At 42.0% G+C, this 23,578-nt stretch overlaps 1 protein-coding gene across 1 annotated transcript in view; it reads left to right on the forward strand.

Annotated features, from left to right (window-relative positions):
* The window catches only part of CNTNAP1 (contactin associated protein 1), a 36,213-nt gene extending 12,635 nt beyond the window's left edge, over positions 1-23,578 (forward strand). Inside the window, exons 9-24 of the mRNA XM_042473615.1 lie at positions 1,991-2,140; positions 5,682-5,853; positions 8,988-9,094; positions 9,178-9,297; positions 9,862-10,065; positions 12,307-12,463; positions 12,591-12,718; positions 12,844-13,011; positions 13,856-14,074; positions 16,448-16,687; positions 16,843-17,079; positions 20,003-20,130; positions 20,339-20,432; positions 21,105-21,341; positions 21,834-21,884; positions 22,064-23,578. Of these exons, the coding sequence (XP_042329549.1) occupies positions 1,991-2,140; positions 5,682-5,853; positions 8,988-9,094; positions 9,178-9,297; positions 9,862-10,065; positions 12,307-12,463; positions 12,591-12,718; positions 12,844-13,011; positions 13,856-14,074; positions 16,448-16,687; positions 16,843-17,079; positions 20,003-20,130; positions 20,339-20,432; positions 21,105-21,341; positions 21,834-21,884; positions 22,064-22,317 (2,666 nt within the window). The 3' untranslated portion in view covers positions 22,318-23,578. The remainder of the gene's footprint in view (positions 1-1,990; positions 2,141-5,681; positions 5,854-8,987; positions 9,095-9,177; positions 9,298-9,861; positions 10,066-12,306; positions 12,464-12,590; positions 12,719-12,843; positions 13,012-13,855; positions 14,075-16,447; positions 16,688-16,842; positions 17,080-20,002; positions 20,131-20,338; positions 20,433-21,104; positions 21,342-21,833; positions 21,885-22,063) is intronic.

A 23,578-nucleotide genomic window follows, 5' to 3' on the forward strand; every position in this document is an offset into this window, starting at 1 on the left:
GGCTGGATTTTAAAATTTATTGGCCTGTGAAGATGATATTGAGACTTTCGGTTCACAAGCTATATCTCTCATCTGTGTAGGGAAGCATTCTTGGCTGTCCTGGCTCTCTGCTCCTGTTAGGTTTGATGGTAATCTGTATCTTCATTACTGACTTGCTGGTAGAGTTTGACACATTCATTTTTAAAAGCTTACCAGTAATTTGTTTTGCTAATGGTTAGTGAAGTCAAACATTAATTCATGTATATTACTAGAGATTTTTTTAAAAAGACATATCTTAGGTTGTTGCTTTTTCAATAGACCAGAGGCAGCAGCCATCATATTTCTGTTTCAATAAAAAACCTTCAAGGGCCTCAGATAAGAGCTCATGTCACTAGAAAACCTTCCCAGCCTTTAAATAGCTTCTTATCTGTAATCGTTGATCTGGGTTAAGATTTGAAGAGTAATCAAATGTTGAGTGAAAAACCACTGCTTGTTATGATAAAACATTATGTGTGGGCTTTGTTATGACAAGATTATAATATTGTTGTTGTATGCCTTCAAGTCGTTTCTGACTTATGGCAACACTATCATAGGGTTTTCTTAACAAGATTTGTTCAGAGGAGGTTTGCCATTGCAAGTGGAATCTTCCCATTAGTTCCTGTCCTGCTTGGGGCTTCGTTTTTAAAAAGAAAATATAATGTGATGTAGTATTGTAAAAATAGTGTACTTATGTTTCTTTCTATGGGAAAATATGGACTTGTCTGCCTTTCAGAGACAAATTAGATGTGACAGTCATGCAGTTAGCAGCTGTGTGGTTGTATTTTTTATAGTAAGTGGCAGCTTCTTAAGGAAATGGAAGCTAGACTGGGATCTTGGCATGGACAATCACACAATTGCTAATTGTATGATTGTCATTCTCCTGAGTTTGACCCTGTAGTAGAGGTTTTCAGCCACAGATAGAATAAATGTATAAATCTTAGCTAATAAGAGTGTGGGGGGAGGGTCTTAAAAATAATTTTAACAGTAATTGTTTTTTAAATAGTATACTGAACATGAACAGCATGTCCATGAGTATTCTTATAGTACCCAAGCGAAGGAGCTAATGCACCATCAGCAATGATAATATCTTGCATGGCAGATGTAGAGTTGTTAAATATTTCAGCATGTGAGGAGGACCAATTAATCTTTCATTATCTTCCTCAGAGCCTGCTTTTGCAGTATTAGGAATTAGTGTCATGGCCCAAAAGGACTTTAATGATGAGGAGGCTGGTCCAGTCACAGTGCTGACACTGTTGATTTGTGTATTCTAGGTTTTGCTTCTATTTATTTATTTATTTATTTACGCATGCATGCATGCATGCATGCTTTTGTTACTGTTCTCTAAGGCAAATTTAAAATGATATTACCAATAAACAAACAAACAAACAAACAAACAACAACAACAACAACAAAAACACCCACCCAAGTTAGACACTATAAAACAGTTCTTCCCTCAGCACATATCCTTATTTCTAGAGCAAACTATTCAAGACAGCTTCCTAAATACAGGTATGGGCCATGTGTGTATCCCTGTCCAACTTTAAGTGAATTGGATCAAGAAAGGTCCTATTATGTGTCATTTCCTAAATACATATGGTTTAGATAAGCTGATTGTTTGGTGTAAAATGTTAGCATAGCAAGTACATTTTGCAATCTTTCCCAGTAAAGAAAAATCAGGTATTTTCATTACTGTAGGTGAGGATAAAACTGTGAGTGTGGGTGGCCTTGAGAAACTATAGGCAAAAAGCATTTTACATGTCATGAAAAAAACAAACCAGTTTGTACTTATTTTAGCCATGATAATTAGTAACATAGGAACAGAGGCTTCACTGGCTTTTTGATGTGTCTAGAGGATTGCACATGAAGGTGAGATCTCTGAGAGGCAGTCAGTGAGGGGCAGCAAGTTTGTTATAAATCATATAAGCTATGCTGAATTTCTTGTGTCCCTCCTTTCCAACCTCCCCCACCCCAGGATACCGTTTAAATGATGGCTTCTGGCATTCAGTGTCCTTAACAGTGCGTGAAATCTCAGCTGTCATCACCATTGATGACCAGAACGATGCTAGCTTCCGTGTTGACCGAGACATTCAGCTGCGCACTGGAAACCAGTACTTCTTTGGAGGTAGGTGCTGTTTTGATCAAGGATTACAGGGGAAACCATTAATCTTCTGAGGAGGGTGGATTAAGGAGTTGCTACTAAATAGCAGCAGATTCTATCTGTCAGAGAAAAGTTTTGCAGGTGTGATGGTTTTGAGACCAAACGTTGAAGGAAACAAGAGAGAAGTCTGAGAAACTAGAGACCAGGAGCCAGGCAAGAAGAGCAGTATGGTTGTGTGTTTACCACAACTCTTCATAACTGTGAGGCATGTTGTTGTGTCAGATCCTAGCTTCTCAGAATCTCCATTTCAATTCAGGCTGTAAGCAGTTTGTTAGCCCTTTATGTTTGCAAATGTTAAGTTTCTAGGCATGTGAGCAATGTTTAAACTGTAAGGGCATGAGAAAGAAGACTGGATTGAACAAGACTGCATAATGAGGGGGAAAGAATAATCACCTCTACCACCTCTAAAGTAGTTTTTAAAATATATCTATTGATCAGGGATGTATAAAATAGAAGCACAGGACTACAGACAGCACCCCCAGGACATTAATATGGCCCTTGCCACCCTGAGACCACATTTACTCTGGCAAAAGAAGAGTAAATTTCATCTTTTGCTGCAGGTCCCCTGTGCTATAAATTTTTTTTTCAAGACCTAATGTTGACTTCTGGCCACTTGTTTTGGTCCCCCCCCCCCCCCCAGTTTTAATGGCATTTTGGGCATTCTCTGAGGCATCAGAAGGTCTCAGAGTAGAAAATCTGGCCCTCTGATCTGCCAAGTTTCCCGTACAGATTCAAATGAATGTGCATAACTTGAGTGCTTTTAGTCTGATGAGAAAGCAGCAGCAGGACTGAATTCCAGATATTTGCTAGTCAGGGGCTCATCCTATTTTTCTACTGAAAATTGATATTTCCTAGCTGCTTTCCTCCCCAGAAAGTGCTATTTACTTTAGGCTGCAGCTTTTTTATGAGTAGATGGGATAACAGAATATTAAAGAGTAACCTAACACACTAACATAATATAAGATAACTTTAAAGGGGTTGATGAAGACACTGAAATAATTAAAGATTATCTAAACCATGACCTAGTCATTAAAAACAACGGAGCCTGGGGCCAAGAAATAAGAAGATGATTAAAGTCCCCAGCACAACATGCAGTTATACTGTCATCACTGTAGTTTGATCCCACTTTTGTCCACCCTTATTGCATGATGTTGTGGTTCTCCTGATGCTATTGTGCTTTATAGTTGTTGGGAATGGGAGTTTTTCATGCCGAAAATAATTTGTTAATGACCTCCTTTCTCACTGTGATTCAGTAGCCAGTTTGAATGCAAATGTCTCATTCTACTTCACTGTGAGAACAATCAGTTAGTGCATATGGTCTGGGTGTAGTCTGGTTGTCCCTCCCAAGGAATTCTTCATCAGGGAAACTTCAGACTACTTTCAATTCTTGGATGAAGAGGACAAACTTCCAAAAAGAATAGTCAAGTTTTCTATGATCTGTGATCTTAAAATCTTTCAGATTCCTCCCCCCAATATATATATATATATATATATATATATATATATATATATATATGAATGATTTGCTTTTATAGTGTGGTAATGCTGCAACTGTGACCTGCTAACCATTTTAAAAGTCAGTATTTAGATGTCTTTACTACATGTGGGTGTTTTCCAAAGATTTCCCACTGATTTCCCGTGTACCACATACCACAGTGTTGCCACCACAACATTACTTTTAAATATATTTTTGTTAAAGGTAATAATATGATAATGTACGGACATTATGTGGTAATAGCATTATCATGGCTTAATGGGTACATATGAAGTGATTTTTGAATAGGACAACCTGAGACAACTTCCAACCATCCATCCTTCCAGAACATTACTTCTGACTCAGAGACTGAAGCAGAGGAGCTACTGGGACCTGGTGCTAAACCAGAGCAGGAGGAGGTTCCAGAACCACAAGCTTCAGACACAGACCAGAGTGCATTACCAACTTTGGCAGAGCGTTATGCTCATTCAGATACAGAAGACAAGCTTACCCCTAGCTTCCCTCACCTACTGGAGACAACAAAGAGTCTCAGAGGATTTAGAGGAAATAGCAGTTAAGCAGCAGTTGCGTTGAGCTGATGATCTATAAATTGCCAGCCCTGCCCTCCAGGAGTTGTCAGAGGTTCTCTAAGTCACCTGACTCCCTGTTGTGTTCTTGAATTCTGTGTTTGACCTGGACTGTGTTTGTTGAGTCTGGATACTGTGCAGGGGCAACCCTAGGGGAGTGCAGGGGGTGCAGACTGCACCAGGTGACACCCTAAGGGTGTGTGTGCCACCACTGGTCCTCAAACACCTACCTTTTGACAGAAACGGGCTGTGGCATTCATCTTCTACCCTTTAAAACACTTTAAGAGGTGGTGGGAGTGGAATGAAGCTCAGTGGGTGGAGAAAGGAGAGGCCCTCAAAATGTTTTAAATTAAAATTTCAAATTTCAAAATGTTAAATTTTTAAACATTTTTTAAAAAAATTATTATTTTAAAATTTTCTTTAAAAACATCACATTTTAACATCACATACATATTCAATGTGTATATGTGAATACATTTAGCTTGTGTTTATGATACTGTAATTTGAAGATATAACTTTAATTTTGCTAGTTGTTTATGTCACAACTATTAGCATTACATTTAGTGGTTTACGGGAATTACGATTAACGAGTACCATTAGTGCAAAAAAGCATTATAAGGATTTTGTATGGTGTGAAATGGAAGGAGGTCAATGGGGTGTGTGTGTGTGGTGACACCATGAGTTACTGCACCAGGTGACACCAACCCTAGAGATGCCGCTAGTACTGTGTACCTGATTGGATATTGTTGATCTCTGAAGCATTTGAATGAACTCTGTTTAAGATTTAAGGCCTATGTTTACTAAGTAAAGTAAGTGCTGAACTGTAAGCTGCTCTGTTACTGGGCTTGTTCATTAGCTGGTGTCTGCTATCAGTTGTGTAGCAGTCATCCTTTGGCTAGTTGTGTGGACTGTGTTTGGGACAATTTTCATGAAGTAATGCATTTTACTGTGGATTTTGCATCTTTATATGTGCACCATGCACCAGGGACTATCTTGACTTCTTGTGGTGATTTACTTTCCAGTTGTAGACTTCAGAGTTCTTAGGCTGGAAAGCACCCTGACTTAGTCAAGTGGCATATACTGTTGATAAATATTCTGGGGAGGGAATTGTCTTAAACCAGTATATTTACTGGTTAAGGATTCTTCTGGAAACAAGAAAGCCTTTTAAGTAGAATACACCACTTCTTCCTCAACACATTTTGTTGGTTTGTTTCATTGGTTTGGATCCAGATTTAAACAAATTTAGAGTACGCTTATTGAAAGCACTGACAGTTAAGTTACTCATTGATTTCAGTGTGTTTGACTAAATCTGTACCAAATAAGTTAAGTACAACCACTGTGTTTCTCTCCTTGCGTCTTTCTTCATTTTCTTCTCTCTTTTTTTCAGTCATTCTTTCCTGTTTTCCCCATTGCACATTACTGGGCTGATGTTTGTGTTTTCTAGGCTGCCCCAAACCAGCATCACGTACCGGTTGTGCCTCCAACCAGACAGCCTTCCATGGGTGCATGCAGATGGTCACTGTGGATCGGAAGCCCATTGAATTAGACATGGTCCGCCAGCATCGGCTTGGCAAGTACTTTGAAGTGTACTTCAACGTATGTGGCGTCACTGATAGGTATGTTTGTCAGATAGGAGATTCTGTCTCATCAGGGTTGTGACTTGAGTTAGTACAGGGCCAACCCTACCATTGGGCAGAGTGAAATTTGTTGTTATTGTTGTGTGCCTTCAAGTCTTTTTATGATTTATAGCGACCCTAAGACAACCCTATCATGGTGGGGTTTTTTTGGCATGTTGCTTCAAAGGGGGTTTGCCGTTGCCATCTTCTGAGGCTGAGTGTGTATAACTTGCCCAGGGTCACACAGTGGCTTTTCATGGACAAGTCAGGATTTGAACCCTGGTCTCCAGAGTCATATTCCAACCAACTATACTCAAACCATTATGCCATGCTCACCACCCCATAAATCAATGTATCTTCCATCTGAACCCCCATACCATTTTCTTGGAGGACTAAGTTGTATTTTATTTATTTGTTTGTTTGTTTAATTTCATTTTTACACCTCCTTTCTCCCAGAAAGGGACCCAAGGCAGCTCACAAGTAAAAACATTTTAAAATGCTTTACAATAAAAACCATTAAAAACATCAAATAAAAATCATTAAAAACATCAAATAAAAACAGTATAAAATTATAAAAACTACAATACACCCCCCATAACAAACACCCTATATAAAAGCAACCCCATGCTTATGTATTACAAGCCTGACTGAGTAAATACTTTGCTTGCCAAGGAAAGACAAGCAAGGAGGGGCATAGCCTAACCTCCTGTAGAAGGGCATCTTGAGGGTGGGAGCAGCCACTGAGAAGGCTCTCATGTCCTCACCAGGTGAGCCTGCCATGGTGGTGGACTGAGAGAAAGCCTTCCCTAGAACATCTTATGGCTCTGGCAGGTTGTTTGTGTCACAGAATCTGTCATACACTATCAGCTAGCTTGTTATCCAAATACGAGTGTTGAAACAACACTGAACTGTCAGTGTAGTTGGCATCTGTACATGGAAAGAACAAGGGATATATTTGCCTCAAGTAGTGAAGTGTCTTTGGCCAGCCTCAGTAAATAATATGTGTGGAGAGAAGAGAGTTTTATGATCTTTCCAATATATTTGGGCAAGGCTTTAGCGGTATTGTGCTGGGTGGAGGATAGAATGGTCTGAAGGCATATAAAAACACAGAGTTTGAAAAGATCCATCTGGTCTGAGCTCTGCTAGTTTAGAAAACCAACACTAGAGTACCCTTGATAGGTGGTCATCTAGCATTTATTTAAAGGAAGGATCTGGGACTCGAACACATGGTTTAGATAGAGTCAGTCTGTGCATGGGAGACTCTTTAGGAACTCCATCTACCCTGAGTTCTATAGAAGAAAAGAGAGGGACAAATGCTGAGTTCATTGGTCCTGCCTTTGTAAATTTGAAGGAGAAACATATCCTACAACATAGGATCAACATTTCTTCCAGCATGGCTGGAAAAATATTTCCTTCTGGATTTGAATGCATCTTTTACATTTTGTATGTCTACTATTCTTTGGGAGACAGGCTGAAAATAAACAGATAGCATACTGGAAATGTATAAGTCAGTTACTAAAGTAGTTCTGATCACATCTGGTGATCATTCTGTAGCTTCAGGAACCAGACAAGGCAGGGAGAAGAGCAACTAAAATGATTTGGAGAATGGAAGAACAATTTGGAGAATAGAAGAACAATGGAAGAGCATCATACTTTGTATAATATACTATGGATGCTCTAATTCTGTATTCATAGAATAAGGAATGACATGGAGAGAGGTGAGAGAAAATCTATTCTCTCCTAAAATATGATAACTGCAGCACATTAATTGAAAGTGATAGTTCAAGGCATGTGTCAGAATACTCAAGTCACAAGATACAATTAAGATGTCATTTTCGACATATCTTATAAAGGTTGAGGAATCTCCAAAACTGCTGGTTTTAGGGGGATCTGTTGGGGCACATAGAAGGGTGGAATCTGCCTCCCAACTTCTGCTTGGGGCCAATAATTACTTAATATGGTATATGGAGGAAAGAAGCAATATTGTACTGTATAGAATTCTGATACAATGAACTTTTGTGAGAAAATCCTCTTTTTCTGATTCTTCCAAAAAGTGCTAATGGTAGTGGATACAATTAGTTGCCCAGTGTGGCTGAAACTGATATATCACTTGGTAGGAAATACTTACAGTATTTTAAAATATAAAATCTGACTATTTTACGCATTGGGTCAGTCCCAAATCAGACTATTTAAACATGATTGGAACCAAAATAGTTTCCACTGTGCTTAGTTAAGTACAGTGCACCCGCATCAGACTTTACCGCGTGCTAGGGTAGAGCTTGGGGAAATGACTTGTTTGAATCCAAAAGCCTAGCTTTTCTTAAAATCAGTGCTAGGGGAAACTTCAGCACGTGTGGAAGTAAAAAATGACAGTATATGAAAACCTAGAGGGTCTTCATGCCCCCCAAAACCAACTGGGGGAGGAGGTGGCATGGAATATTCCAGAAGATGGCTTAGCCAGCTGGAACACAAAACATTGTATGCAAATACACTGTACTGATTCCACCTGAAGATGGGTAGCACTGTCATGCCCTGTGTTTGAGCTTAACTGGGGCTTTTTCCTAATTCAGGGATAACACAAAAGTGCTATATTTGATAGATCTGATAGTGTAGTTCTTAATGTGTGAGAGGTGCCCTTTGTAAATGTTTAAGGTGCTCTCCAGAAGTGCCACAGGACCTTGTTCACAAATGTGAAGGAGGTGAGGCTGCTGGGTCCCATGCCTTCCAACTATCCAACTTTGGCAGTGACACTCCTGATTAATCATTTGTTGTCCCATTTCCAGCTACTTTCAAAACATCCCAGTTTCTCTCTGTTCCTCCCACTTTCTGCAAACTGAGTTCAAAGTGCAAAATTAGTTTGCACTCAGTTAAGTAAATAGGAGGGAGAGTAGAGATGAGAAAGGAATCTTGTCCTTCTTAGTAGGCTCAGGCAAAAGTAAACTGCTACAGCCTCTCCTAGCTTGTGTGCTCTCCCTTGTCAATAATTTTCCTCCAATGTTGCTTTGCCACCTGTGTCCCAGTTTTCATTTGTGTGAAATGTTAAATGGTATGGGCATCTTGAAGACTTACACGTGTGTTCTGCAGCAGAGTTCTTACCTCCAGTGTTAACTTTCTTCTTTTACCATGTGTGCCAGGTGTACTCCCAACATGTGTGAACATGGTAGTCGCTGCATCCAGTCCTGGGATGACTTCACATGCATCTGTGACTTGACGGGTTACAAAGGGGAGACCTGCCACACTCGTGAGCCAAGGGCCTGGGGAGGGGAGGGCTTAAAGTGCTGGTCTGTGTGCCTTGGGTTCCTCACTTCCTCCTTCATCTCTCAGCCATTTACAAGGAAACCTGTGATGCCTACCGACTCAGTGGTAAAACATCTGGCAACTACACCATTGACCCCGATGGCAGTGGGCCCCTGAAACCTTTCACTGTTTACTGTGACATTCGAGGTATGTGGGAATGAATGGATGTTCTAGGCTTTCCCCTATCAAAGCACAGTGGTCACTATTCAGAGGCTTGCTCATGTTGAGGCAGAACTTGAAATGGTTGCTTTTTGGACCACAGTTCCCAGAATCCCCCGGCCACATTGTACGGCTCTCAGTCTGAGAGCTGAGGTCCAAAGAAATGATTATTCAACGCAGGGTCTGTGCCTTCTCCTTGGCTCTGGCAGGTCTTATCCTAAAAATCTGGAAACTGGCTCTTTATTATTTATTTATTTGTTATCCCAACTTCCTCCCAGGACAGGGAATGAAGGTGGCTCTGAAAAGTGACTAGATCTTAGTCTCTGGAGAATGCTCCTTTGCTTTCCTTCAGACATAGAATCATAGAGTTTGAAGAGACCACAAGGGCCATCCAGTCCAACTCCCTGGCATGAACATGCTACCAGTTAACTAGTCTATAAGGGTTGTGTGTGTGTGTGTGTGTGTGTGTGTGTGTGTGTGTGTGAGAGAGAGAGAGAGAAATGTACCCATATTTATTTCAATCGTTTGTTAAAATATTCTTCCCCTTTTCAGAGGATCGGGCATGGACAATTGTTCGGCATAATCGATACTGGCTTACAAAAGTGACAGGCTACAGCCCTGAAAACCCATTCCTAGGCACTGTCGACTACTGGAATGCATCATGGGGCGAGGTGTCAGCCCTGGCAAATGCCTCTGAGTACTGTGAACAGCAGATTGAGTTCTACTGTTACTTTTCCCGACTGCTGAACACTCAGAGTGAGTATTCTGTCTGCCAGCTTACTGGGTTTGATTATATTGATTTTCTTTTTGGAATCAAACAGTTGAAAGCAGCCTCATTGGCCATTGAGCCCAGCTTCCTACTTAGTGCAAGAGCTCCAACTAAAGCTTCCACAACAAGTAGCTGTCCAGCTTCTTTTTGAAGCTGTACAGAGGAGAGAGGCCCCACCATTCATGATCAACAATTCCAAAGCCCTAATCACATTTAGTTAAGCCATCTATCCCCCATTTGTACATTTGGTCAGTGTAGAATGTTGTATTTGTCTCTATTCAATTTCATTTTATTTATGTCTGCCTATTTTTTAGTTTATCAAGGTCCTTTTGAATTCTGTTTCTATCTTCCAATGTGTTAGCCACCCCTTCCAGTTTTGTGTCATCTGGAAACTTGATAAGGATTCCTTCCACCCAGTTTTGTGTCAGTAAAAGTGCTGAAGAGTAGTAGCCCTAGGACAGAACTCTAATACTCAAGAACTCTGATGCTCCACTCAAGGCCTCCTTCCAATTTGAAGTGCAGCCACTAATGGTGACTGTTTGAGCATGGTTTCCAAACCAGTCATAAAACTCATCTGATGGTTTTTCTGTCTGCTCCCAAAGCAGATGGAAACTGAACTGAAATGAGATTATGGCCCTGTGCAGACTAGCCTGGGGGGGGGGGGGCAGCATCAGGACATTGTGTCCATACGATGCAGTGCCGAAGGAGTGCCATATAGCCACACCACTGTGGCTATGGCACCCTTTCGCGGGCTTTTTGCAGCTTCTTTTTTGCACCCTCAAAAGGCCGGATCGGGGCCACGGTGTCAGGTTGCCGCGGCCCTGATCCAGCTAAGAAAGGGATGGCATCCTGCCACCACTTCAGGGCGGTCTGTCGAGCCCCTATGAGGTTGTAAGGGTAAACTAAATAAAGAAATTAATTCAGTATGCAGTGGTAGTGGTTGAGGGAGGTGGAGCACATCCCTTGTAAATAATAAATAGGAACGTCACTGATAATAAAATGACCAGTATCTTAGTGCTTTTATGTATGCATGGCTGTATTTGGTGTATAGTTTGTAGCTCTGATTGCCCCTTTTTCAGAAACAATATTGGAGAGCTAGAAGAATGTGGAACACACAGCCCAAATGATTGGGGCATCAAAATTCATTCTCCCTAGGGAAAGTCTAAAGTTTTAGAGACTTATCATTTAGGAGGGGAAAAGACAGCTAAGGAAGGACAGGATAGAATAGGCATGAGAAAAATGCAGGCAGCCAGATTATGTTGATTGTAATTGTTGTTTTAATTAGAAAGATATATGAATCCTATTTTGAGGTCGCTGGCAATGGAAGAATTTGTAAGAGGGTGAACCTGATGCTACTTTTGTATTCACACATACTCAGAAGCTCTTTCTCTCAGAGCCATTTTACACTACAAAAGTATAGCACTATGATGCCACTTTAAGGATCATGGCTACATCCTATGAAATTCTGGCCTTTGTAGTTTGGGGATGCTCTAGAATTATCTAGTTGACTGTTGGCTGCACTAGTTGGATCTGATTCAGATAGTCAAGTCAAACAAGATCTAGATGGCCATGTAACCCCCCACCTGCTGACAAAATTTTATAAAACTGTGTCATGTAGAGAACATGGGCGAGAAAGAATGTATGGAAGATTAATTTTTCAATAGTTCCTGGCCATGACAACATTATGGGGTGCAAAGGCTGGGGAACCATTTTTAGCCTGAAAATAGGATTCAACTTTTGCTTACTTCCTTGCGGGCTGCAGTCTAATGGTGGGCAAGGCATCTGCCAAAGTGGTAGGACCTTCATATTGTGCCTTAAAGCTTTTATTGCCAATAACTAATCTTCAGGCAGGGCATTTCAACAATTTAAAATGGGTTGTTTATAAAATCTGGAGCCAATGTAATAATGGTGTCATGGGGACGAGGACATAGGTGTCTCAAAACCTCAGGAGAGCTTGATTTAGTTTCAAGACTTGCAGTTCCCCACCCCTGGAGTATGTCATGAATACCATTTTGGTGGGGGAGGCAAGAACAACACAGGAGAATAATTTTCTTATAGGTTACAAGATGGAAGCATCTTGCTGGCCTTTATGGGAAATGTTATGCCAAACTAAATGAGTTGTTTTATCTGATTCAATACGTTGAACTTAAATTCTTTGCTGGAGTGTAACCTCTGTGGGGCCTTCCTCTTCCCATCTCCATTTACAAGCTGTCTTGTTTTCTCTGTAGCTGGAATGCCACTGAGTTTCTGGATGGGCCGAAATGCAGAACGCCATTATTACTGGGGTGGGTCCCCACCAGGACTTGGACGTTGTGCATGTGGCATGGACAAGAACTGTGCTGACCCCCGTTTCTATTGCAACTGTGATGCTGACCATGCCATGTGGTGAGAGATGGTTCTTCCCTCCCTTCAAGAAGGCCTTGGGTAGGGATGGATGTAGGGTTGAAATTGGGGATATACCCCCTATTAATTTTGGGAGCCCATTTCCCACATTCTTCCCTTTCCATTCCAGGCGGGCAGATAAAGGGCTGCTGAATTTTGTAGACCATCTTCCAGTCACACAGGTTGTGGTAATGGACACAAACCGGACTGGTTCAGAGGCTCAATTCTACGTGGGCCCATTGCGTTGTTATGGGGACCGTGAGTAGCACACAGGGTGTGGATTCCATTCCCTTAGGGTCCTGCCTGAATAGGTTAGGACCCCTGAAGGATTATGGGATATGGGCAAATATTCTTTCTCATAAGCCCTTTCTTTTGGCTTGCAGGAAACTCCTGGAATACAGTCTCCTTCATCAGAGGAACAGCTTTGCTCTTCCCCACCTTCCAGTTGAACTACAGTCTTGATATTAGCTTCTTCTTCAAGACTTCTGCTCCATCAGGCACTTTCCTAGAAAATGTTGGCCCAAGGAACTACATCCGTGTAGAGCTCAATAGTATGGATTTCAAGTTTTATTGGGATGGGATGTAGCAGACTTGGATAGTTAGGTTGTTGATGAATTTATATCTTACATAATATCCCAGTGGTTTGTGAGAAGCAACATTGTTTAGAGAACATGAAGAAGAATGCGAACCAACATTTTTATAATTTTTTAGAAACAGACTGTTATCTTCATTGCTGTGATTGAGCCATGAGATGTTCAGAAACCTTGGCCTTAAAGAGAAATGGTTTGATTGGGGGGCCCTGTCCAGATATTGGATGAAACAGCAATTCCTGCAACCATATTTTGTGTGTATATGTGTGTGTGTGTGTGTGAGAGAGAGAGAGAGAGAGAGATGCAGGGCTTGGGGGAACCTACTGGGGTCTGTTAGTTGTCTGCTTGCAGCCCCTGGTGTACTTTCTCTAGCCCTGCTTCATGTCATCTAGATGGGATTTAATGTTGTTCAAGGCTCAAACTCTATAAGGAAAGTAGTTAAAGTGGCAGGTTCTCTGGAACCTGTGCAACAAGTGGCTTGTGCGGTGGTGGTGGAGGCTTTGGGGTTTTGGAGTTCGTCTGTTTGTTCTCAAATGGGAAGTCTTTAGACTAATTTCTCTACAGGCCTCTGAGGATTTGTCTCTTCAGAGGAAGGTGTGTGTGACTCTTGGGAGGGAAAAGGTCCCTGCATTTTGTGAGGCTATCACCGTCCAACTGGTGGATGGGAAGGTGGCTTTTCAGAGCCCCTAAAGCCTTGGTGCTGGTGTCTGAATGGACTGAGCCCTTCCCTCCAAGTAGACTTGTGGGTGACAGAAGTAATAGTGAAACAATTTTCTAACTCCCCTCTTCTCCCATTGTCTTCTAGCAACCCAGGACCTGGTCTTTGCTTACGACATTGGAAATGGTGATGAGAATTTGACAGTGCATTCGGAGATGCCCTTCAATGACAATGAGTGGCATGAGGTGAAGGCAGAAATCAATGTCAAACTAGCTCGGCTGCGGGTTGACCGGAGGCCATGGGTAATACGAGCAGCCCCACCCCATAGCTTCATCCACTTGAATCTCACTAAACCGCTCTATGTGGGTAAGTAAGGACAGGGTTATGGGGATGTTGGGAATGAAAGTGAGAGTTAGAGCATGTGAATAGTGTGTGGGGATGAGAAAAAGAGATTGTGTGTGAGAATGAGTTATAGAGTGAGCCCTTTCATATCACATAATTATAGTGCTATCATCACACTTTTAGCAACATCCTACAGGATCCTGGCATTTGTATTTTAGGGAGGAGTATTTAGAATTTTCTGCTAGATAACTGCTCTAGAACATCCCCAAACTACGAAGGCCAGATTCCATAGGATGCAGCCATAATTCTTAAAGTGGAATCATAGTGCTATACTTGTGTAGTGTGAAAGGGCTCTGAGAGAAAGAGTTTCTGAGTATGTCGTGAATACAAAAGTAGCTTCCATTGTCAGTGACCCCAATATAGTATTCATATATCTTTCTAATTAAAACAAAACAAAAAAGTTGCCAGTCCAGTAATGCCTCATCTAATACTTGGTCTTCCTTTTGGAAAGAAACCTATGTGCAAAATTTCCTTGTAAACACTGCCTTTCTCCTGATAGGATTTAAATTGCAGTAATTTAATTTTAAATAAAAAGATTGTTAAAATCCTATTTTACAAAAATTCAAAAAGAAAAACTTATTTTTAAAAATGATTAAAAACATTTAAAATACTTTAAAAACAAAATTACTAATGATAGGGGGGAAATACAGCGTGCTACTTCACACATGTTGTTGTTGTTGTTGTTGTTGTTGTTGTTGTGTGCCTTCAAGTCGTTTCTGATTGATGGCAACTCTAAGGCAATCCTATCATGGGGTTTTCTTGGCAAGATTTGTTTAGAGGAGGTTTGCCTTTGCCTTCCCTGAAAGAGTATGATTTGCCCAAGGTCACCCAGTGGGTTTCATGGTTGAGTGGGGAATCAATCTCTGGTCTCCAGTGTCACAGTCCAGCACTCAAACCACTACATCATGTTGGCTCTCTACTGCGACATAATATGAATTGCAAAAACTTGCCTGAATAAAAAAGGTCTTCACTTGCTGATAGAGAGAGAGCAGGGGTGGGGGGAGAGGGCAGTTGGACCACCCGTGGAAGGGAGATTGGCAGCCTAGGAGCAGCCATGGAGAAGGCTGTCGCCTGTGTCCTCACCAAACCTGCCTGTGAAGGTAGTGAGACCGAGAGAAAGCCCTTCCCTGCAAGTAATGGCAGCTACACTGCACGTGTAGCTATGTTCCATCCTAATCTGACCCCATAAAATCATCCTTAAAACTCAAACTGCCTTACTGAATAAACTAGTTTTCCAGTGCTGGCAGATGGGGCACTGAAAGATGTTGCACCCAGCCCCCTCCTACCAGGGAGCTACAGTCCAACAAGCTGGAATGAGAGCCCCTGAGGGGTCCTATGGCAAATCTTTGCTGTACTGGCAGGAGGGGGCTGGATACATCATACATTTGCCTGGCTTTTATGGTGGGTTTAGGGACATTTGCTGTTATGATTCCACGATTTATTTATGCTTTTCTGAAGAAGGCCTCCTATTCTTCTAGGGGGTGTGAGAGCAGTGTCACCAGGTTTTTATCCCCCCCCCCCAAAAAAAAATGTTTTAGGCCTAGACGACTTTTTTTTCAAAACCAGAAGTGACTTCTTATCACTTCTAGTTTTGAAAAGCCTCTTTTGAGACTAAAAGAGTTCTAGGTGGGGGAAGATCCTGGTGAAAGTGTCCTCCAGAGCTCTCAGAGGACATGAAGGGAGGCCCCTAGATCTCAGGAAGCTGCCCACCCTGGACAGTGAAGAAAACGGATAGGAAGAAATAAACTCTTTTGAGATGTGGTGCTGGAGAAGAGTGGTGAGAATATTGTGGACAGCCAAAAAGACAAACAAATGGGTTCTTGAGCAGATCAAACCAGAAATTGCCCTGAAAACCAAGATGACGAAACTGAGGCTGTTGTATTTTGGCCACATCATGGGAAGTCATGACTCACTCAAAAAAATATTAATGCTTGGAAAGGTAGAGGGCAGTAGAAAGAGAGGCAGACTACATGCCAAATGGATAGACTCAATCAGGGAGATCATGGCCATGAATCTACAGGAATTGAGGAGAGCGTTACACAGTTAAATTGACCATATACTAAGCACATAACAGAAGAAAGTAGTTCTGCACACAACACATGAATAACATGTGACACTTGCTGCCACAAGGTGCAGTAATAGCTACTGCATCAGATGAAAGATCTTTTAGCTATGGTGGCTGTGATGTAACTCTCTACATTCAGAGAGGGTGGAGTGTTCAGAAGCACCTAGCTGGCCTTTTATGGAAACAGAATGCAAGATTAGATGGATCCTTACCTGAGCTGGAAAATTGGTATTATGTCCTTAAATCTGACCATTCTTATCCTCCTCACTTAGGTTCTGCTGAATACTATCTGCGTCCCTTCTTGGGTTGCTTGCGAGGCCTACATATGAATGGGGTGACTCTCAACTTGGAAGGGAAGGCCAATGAGACAGAGGGGGTGCTAGTGAACTGCACTGGACATTGCCGGAACCCCTTGGTACCATGCCGGAACCATGGCATTTGCCTGGAGCATTACAGCCACTACACTTGCAATTGTTCTGTTTCTGCCTATGAAGGACCATTCTGCAATCGAGGTAAGAACTGGATTCAAAGGAAGGAGGGGTGGAGGATGATATTTTGGGGTTTGGAATGTGTTGCAAAGCAAGGAGAGGTGGGAAATGTAGAAAGCAGCCCTCCTTTTTCTCAAGCTCTGACTGTTCTAATCACTGTTGTGTTTTCCTTTTGGCAGACATTGGTGCTTACTTTGAGACAGGCACTTGGGTGCGTTATGATATCCTGACAATGCCCTTGTATGTGGTACGAGAGTTCGCAAACATACTCCATCAACCACTTCAGCCGCTCCCTGGCTACAACCTGACTGGGGAGGAAGTGGGGCTTAGCTTCCGCACCGCTTCTGCTCCTGCTGTCCTGCTTTACGTCAGCACCTTTGTCCGTGATTACATGGCCATTTTGATCCGTGAGGATGGTGAGCATGATCAAGGATAGATGCTTTCTCCCTGTGGCTTCCAGCTCTTGACTCTTTCCTGTACCCACCCAGCCATTTCATTAACTTGACAGGGCCTCTTCCTTTCCCTTCCTTTGAGCTATCAGCAGAGTGGTGGGAGACTTTTCTCCACCTTACCACACCTAGGCCCAACATATCTATATGGGAAGGAATAAGAGTCCCATCAACTCTCTAGATAGGTTCATTAAAACCATGAAGCTCAAAAAGAGTGTGTGTTTACATTTTTATGAGCTTCATGGTTTCAAATAATATTCATTTTCTAAAACACATACGACTTTTTAGCCTGATATTCTCTTGTATTTGTTGGCATCAGTCTTAGTTGTGAGATTTCCCCCTCCCTCCCTCCCTCCCTTCCTCCCTCTCTCACTCACACACACACTCAGGAGAGATGCCAACAAATACAAGAGGATGTCACTGAGGCTAAAGAGCAGTCTCAAAGAAATTGAAGGTTTGTTTTTTTAAAATGGGGATACGATATTGTACAAAACAGATAAGAATAATGATAGTATGAGGAGTATAGTATTTAAGACATAAAGGCTTCTCTTCACCAGTTGTTTAAAATATTTAAAGCAGAGATGTGCTGCTACTGTAGGAGCAGGGGCAAGTGTTCATTCCTGGGTTGAGGAGCAATGTGCTGAAAAACGCAGTTGTGACCAGAAGTCACATTTGCTTCTTCCAGGTTTGGCACATCTCTTTAAGAGGTCTGTAGGTATTTTAGAGCTGGGGGTGTTGGAGTATTTCAGAAATAATTTGCCTTGCTTTGGTAGAAACAAACCCAGTTTTTGAAATAAAGCCTGGAGCACAAAAAGAGCCCCTGGGAAGAGGCCATGCAGCACATTAGGCACAGGATTCCCACTTCTCTCTTAGGGAAAAGAAAGCCTGTGAGTTGGTTGGACCATCAAAAAAAGAAAATCAGGAAAACATGTGTTAGGGTTCTCTGTACTACTTTTGCCTAAATTCCACCCCCTTCCCCAGGACTAAGATAGAAGCAGAGAATCCAGAGAGCAGTTAGACACCCCCCTTTCTTGTATTCAAAACCTCACCCTCTTAACCACACCTATGCCACTGTATGAGGATTATCTGGGTCCTCCTCCCTTCACCTGCCTGAGCTGGATGGGACCTCTTGAGACCATCTTTTACCTAAAGAACTTGCTGCCACCATCTGATCAGGATTCCACTGGCACTTCTCTTGCTAACCATAGGAAAGGACTGGGCTAAGCTAAGATACATGAAAAGAAGTGCAAGAGAGGCAGAGTACTTTTAATGAACAGGTTTTATTCTAACTAAGGAAATTTTATAGCAAAAGGATATCTCTCCTCATGAAGAACCATTTTGTTCTTCATGTACAGTTAGAAGTTTCAGGATATACAATCAATTATTTCAGCCAAATCAAGAAAAACATTCAAAATATCCTGATGCAACTGGCTAATACATGCCCTAGTTCTTCTCACAGATCCAGTGGGATTTGTAGTTCTTGATGTTTCTGAATAGCTGGGAGACTGGACTCCAAGTCCAGAGCACTTGGATAGACCTCATTAAGTTAGAGAGATCCAGAGACAAATCCATAGGGCTTCAGATTTTTAAAATTCTCTGCTCAGAAGCATGTTGAAGGTTCAGGTTCGCATTGGCAATTGCTGTCTCATCACCTGTGATACTAAACCTCATTAAAATACAACTGTCCCTCCCCCCTCACATTTAACCCTTTGTTATCTATGAAGAAGCTTTGAATAATGAGAAGGACTTGGGAGGAGTTCCCCATTATCACAGCATGTATAATATATACACATCTGCACCAAGGAGTATATGGGATAATGTGCCTGAAACTGTCACCAAGCTACAAGCCCCATGATTACATAGGATACAGCCATGGCAGTTAAAGTGAAATCATAGTGCTGTATTTGTGTAATGTGAAAGGGGTCCAAGTCAAAATATTTTTTTCAGGGTTTTCCCATAGTATTAGGGAAGGCACAGTTTATCTTAAAGCCAAAAAACTCAACAAAACAAAAACAACCCACAGTTCTGTCAAGTTTTCATCACCACCACCACTAGCAAAGGTTTTATAAAGTTAATGTGTCTAATAAATGCCCATACAAGGAAAAACTATTCCAAAATACTTTCCATTATAGTAGGGATAGCTCACAACTTTGATGACCAATATATTGTTGTCAAGAATCAATGTACTCCCCCTCACCATTTCTCATCTAAGTAGAATTTGGTGTTACCCAGTTAAATTGATTGTCAATAGCTTTGAGACGGACTGAAAACAGTGCAGGTTGAGTCTTCCTTGTCTGAAATGCTTGGGGCCAGAAGTGTTTGGAATTTTAGATGAGGGAGAATTTTGGAATAGTTGTATCTACATAATGAGGTATCTTAGAAATTGGACCCAAGTCTAAACATGAAATTCATTTATGTTTCATATACACCCTATATACATAGCCTGAAGTTAATTTTATACATATAGTTGACCCTTTGTATCCGTGGATTCTTTATCCATGGGTTCAGATATCCATGGCTTGAATATATATACTAAAATGGATACCAAAATCCATGGATGCTCAAGTCCCATTAAGTACAATGGATAGTAAAATGGTGTCTCTTACATAAAATGGTAGAATCAAGGTTTGCTTTCTGGAAAATGTATTCCAGAAAGCAAACCTTGATTCTACCTTTTTATGTAAGGGACACCATTTTACTATCCATTGTACTTAACCAGAGGCCATAGTGGCTGGGAGTTATAGCCGAAGGAAGTTTCCAAGTTCTGCCTAGTTCACATGTAATCAGTTACCTGGAAATTCTGCTGACAGTTTCCTTTCCTTTCTTATGCATGGTTTGTGGGGTTGGGAGCAGACATCAGCCTCCTTGTACTTGATTGCTTCTCTTACAGGCACTCTACAGCTCCGTTATCAACTGGGCACACTTCCTTACATTGTGGCCCTAAGCACACGCTCAGTGGCCGATGGGCATCCACACCAGATCAACATCACTCGAGTGAATCGAACTTTGTATACACAGGTATAAAGCTTTGGGGGCTTTTGGTGGGGACTTGATGGAAAAGGGAATGGAGCAATCCTGTTGATGTTGTTAGATAAAAGGAGGCCTTTCTGCCCATGGGCAAATGAGCCTGGAGCAGCAACAGGCAGGTGCCCACACGTCTTTGTTGTGATTTAGATCACCTTTGGAGTGTTACATCCCTCTTCTGTCTCTCTTTTTCTCCCTCTAGTTGGATTACTACCCTACCGTGGTGCATCAGTTCTCTCTCTTTGTGGACAGCAAACTTGATTCCCCCAAGGCACTATATCTTGGCCGTTTCATGGGTGAGTGAGATTAATGGATCATGCCCATTCCTGGCACCTGTTCACAGTTTCTTGGATGTTCTTCCTTGGGGTAGGAATTGTGCAGCCCACAGGTTGCATGTGGTCTGCTAAGGCTCTCAGTGTGGCAGACTCAAGTCATCTATGAGTGAAAATCTTTTTGGCCCCAAACTGGGCAACCACACACCCAGAGAATTTTTTCATTTTAAACCTTTTAAAGTTTATAGAGAACATACATTTTGAGGGTCCTCAAAATAGCCATCTTTAAACAAAAACGGGTATGGCCGCTTGCTATATCACATAAATGGGTGGTTGCAGCCTGCAGTAATGCAGAGATATGGAGGAATTTGCATGGGAGCAGCCTTGGACATCACTTGCTTGCCATCCTCTGTCCTATATTTCCTTTACAACCTTCCCAACATAAATGTGACTTCCTTGTTTGTGGGTGCAGTCTTTCTTGGTCTTCTGGCTCATGAATATGGATTTTTAAAATTAAAAATAATTTCTTAGCTGGGTCTCAAGAGCATAGTCTTCCCAAGCAGTTTATAATGTAAAAGAAAACTAAAATTGTGATCAGAAGACACCCCTCTTGTTTTGGAGCAGTTTATTGGGGTGGGATAAGGAGGAGAGAAAGGAGTGTGCATTTAACATGTCCTTGTTTTCTATGTTCCACAGAGACGGGTACAATCGACCCTGAGATTCAGAGGTACAACACACCAGGTTTCACTGGTTGTATCTCAGGAGTGAAATTCAACAGTATTGTGCCCTTAAAAGCCATCTTTCGGCCCAGTGGCAGCAACCCCATAACACCTTATAGCATCAAGGGACGGCTGGTGGAGTCTAACTGTGCCTCTATGCCTTCCAGTTATATTGAAGTACCCCCTGAGCTTGATCCCTGGTACATTGAACCAGGTAAGGCACTTTAATGTAGGGAATGTTTGGAGTCGGAAAGAGCCACTGTGGAAAAGATTTGGCCTTAATCTTTTCTGGAGCTCTAATCCTACAAAGGTAGAATAAAGAGGGACTTGGATGGTAATAAGGCAACCAGCTAATGTTGCTTTTTGTCTTCCTTCATGAAGTCCTGCTAATACGTTTGAGCCTCAATCTTGGCTCAAGCATATCTCTGTTCTTTCGTTCGGGAGGTGGGAGGACAGGACCTCAGTGGCCATAGCAGGATCTCTGGAGGGTATATCTCCAGATGCTTTGGACTTCAGTGCTCAGGTGGTCTAGCTAGAAATCATAGGTGCTGTAGTATACAGCATCTGGAGAGTTGAAGTTTCTCATCACCACACTATGTGAATGGACTGAGTCAGTGAGGTCAAATGCTTCATAGCAAATGTTCCAGAATGTTAAATCTCTTCCAGTTAAAAAACAAACTTTCATGTGTCTTCTGTGTCCTTCTAGTGGAGTTCTTGTACATCCATGATGATGGCTGGGTTGCAATTGTCATTGGAGGTGAGTGTTGTGTTAGGAGATATGTGATATTTTAACTCCTTTGGCCAGTGACAGTTATGGGCAGGGGTCTAATGGGATGCCGTGAGACTTTGACCCCAGGCTGTTCTGTTGCCTACTCTTGTTCTTAAATTACTTTTGTTCTCTCCTTTCCTTTGTCACTTCCCTGCCTCTCCCCACAGTTATCTTTTTTCTACTTCTGCTCCTGGCGGCTGCCCTCATCTTAATGTACCTGCACCATCACCGTTACAAGGGCTCGTATCATACCAACGAGCCAAAGGCCATCCAGGACTACAATAGTGGTGGTGGGAGCAGCAGTAGTGGAGGTGGTGGTGGAGGAGGAGGACCGGCTGCTCCCACGCCTGCAGCTAAGCCAGTTGCTTCGCGAAAGGATCAAAACTTGCCACAGATCCTGGAGGAGTCGAAAACAGAATAGCCAACTGGAGCCCCAAGGGTTCATCCTCCAGTCATCGGTGCTGGCTGCAGCCTCTTGGCAGGACCAAACCTGAACTGCCATCTGTGCCACTTGCTAGGAGGCTGTCTCCCCCACTCCCAAATCTCCTCAACCATCCCTGCGAGATGGCCTGCCTGGTGCTTTGCCTTGTCTCACCTGCACATCTTATGGAGTTTTGCCGCATTGCCCAATTGGACCCAATGTCACCCAGGAGGCATCCAATCAAAGATTCCCCCTCCCCATTTTTTGAAATAACCTGATTCCTACCAAATGTATTTCACACGATTGAGGGAATTTGGTTGGTGCCTGGGCAACTACCAAAGTCTTTCTTCTCCTCCACTCCACTTCTTCACACCACCACTCTTTGGGCAGTGTGGTTTCTTTCTTCAAACAAGATGGGATGGCAAAGGAGTGACATGCAGCAGGCTGTGTCAACAGCCTCTTTTCCAGTTTGTCAGACTTTGTTGCAGCTAAACTTCAGAGCTCCTTCTAATTGGAAGAGATGTGACTGTCAGTACTGCACTTTCTTCTTTTTATTTTTGTTTTTAAGGAACAAGGGAAAATGCAATGCAATATCCATGCTGGCCTTCTCACATGTTGATTCGCTAGCACATAGTCTTCCTGCTTAACTGCTTAGCATTTTAAAAAAGCCATTAGTCAAGCCATGCAATATAGCATATTTAGATTGTGGCACATTATATTGTGCCCTGAAAGAAACCAATGTGCAATATAGGTATCTGCCTGCAGTATATATGTGCAGCTGTAGCGCATGGAAGAATCACTCGCACTTTGCTACCACTTGCTGCTTTTCGTAAATCAGGGTTTTGAGAATTTTAAATTCTTTCTACTTTTTTTTTTTTTTGGTTGTGAGTTATTAGAAAAGTTTTTTTATTCTATCAGTTTGTATAAAAACACAAAAGCAGAAGTCTGTTTTAAAGTGAAGTGCTGTTGTCTGTGGTCTGTAGTTTGCTACTTTGGGGGAGGATGTTTTGCTCCATGTGACTTCCAACCTTCTTCTTTCCTTACCTTGACAGCTAAGTTCACTTGTGACTTGTATGAGAAGATATTGTAGCAGGGGCCAAATGCATTTATTTTATCCAAAAGGCCTGGGCTTAAACCTGGGCAGTTTATTTTTTCTAAAGAGCTGTTTGTTTAGACAAAATGTGAAGGTTACCATAAATAAATAAACTAAAGGAAAAAAGGGCAGGGTGGTACAATTGTGATCAAACATCTTTGGGGTCAG

This window comes from Sceloporus undulatus, chromosome 6 (genome assembly GCF_019175285.1).
Source record: "Sceloporus undulatus isolate JIND9_A2432 ecotype Alabama chromosome 6, SceUnd_v1.1, whole genome shotgun sequence".
NCBI lineage: Eukaryota > Metazoa > Chordata > Lepidosauria > Squamata > Phrynosomatidae > Sceloporus > Sceloporus undulatus.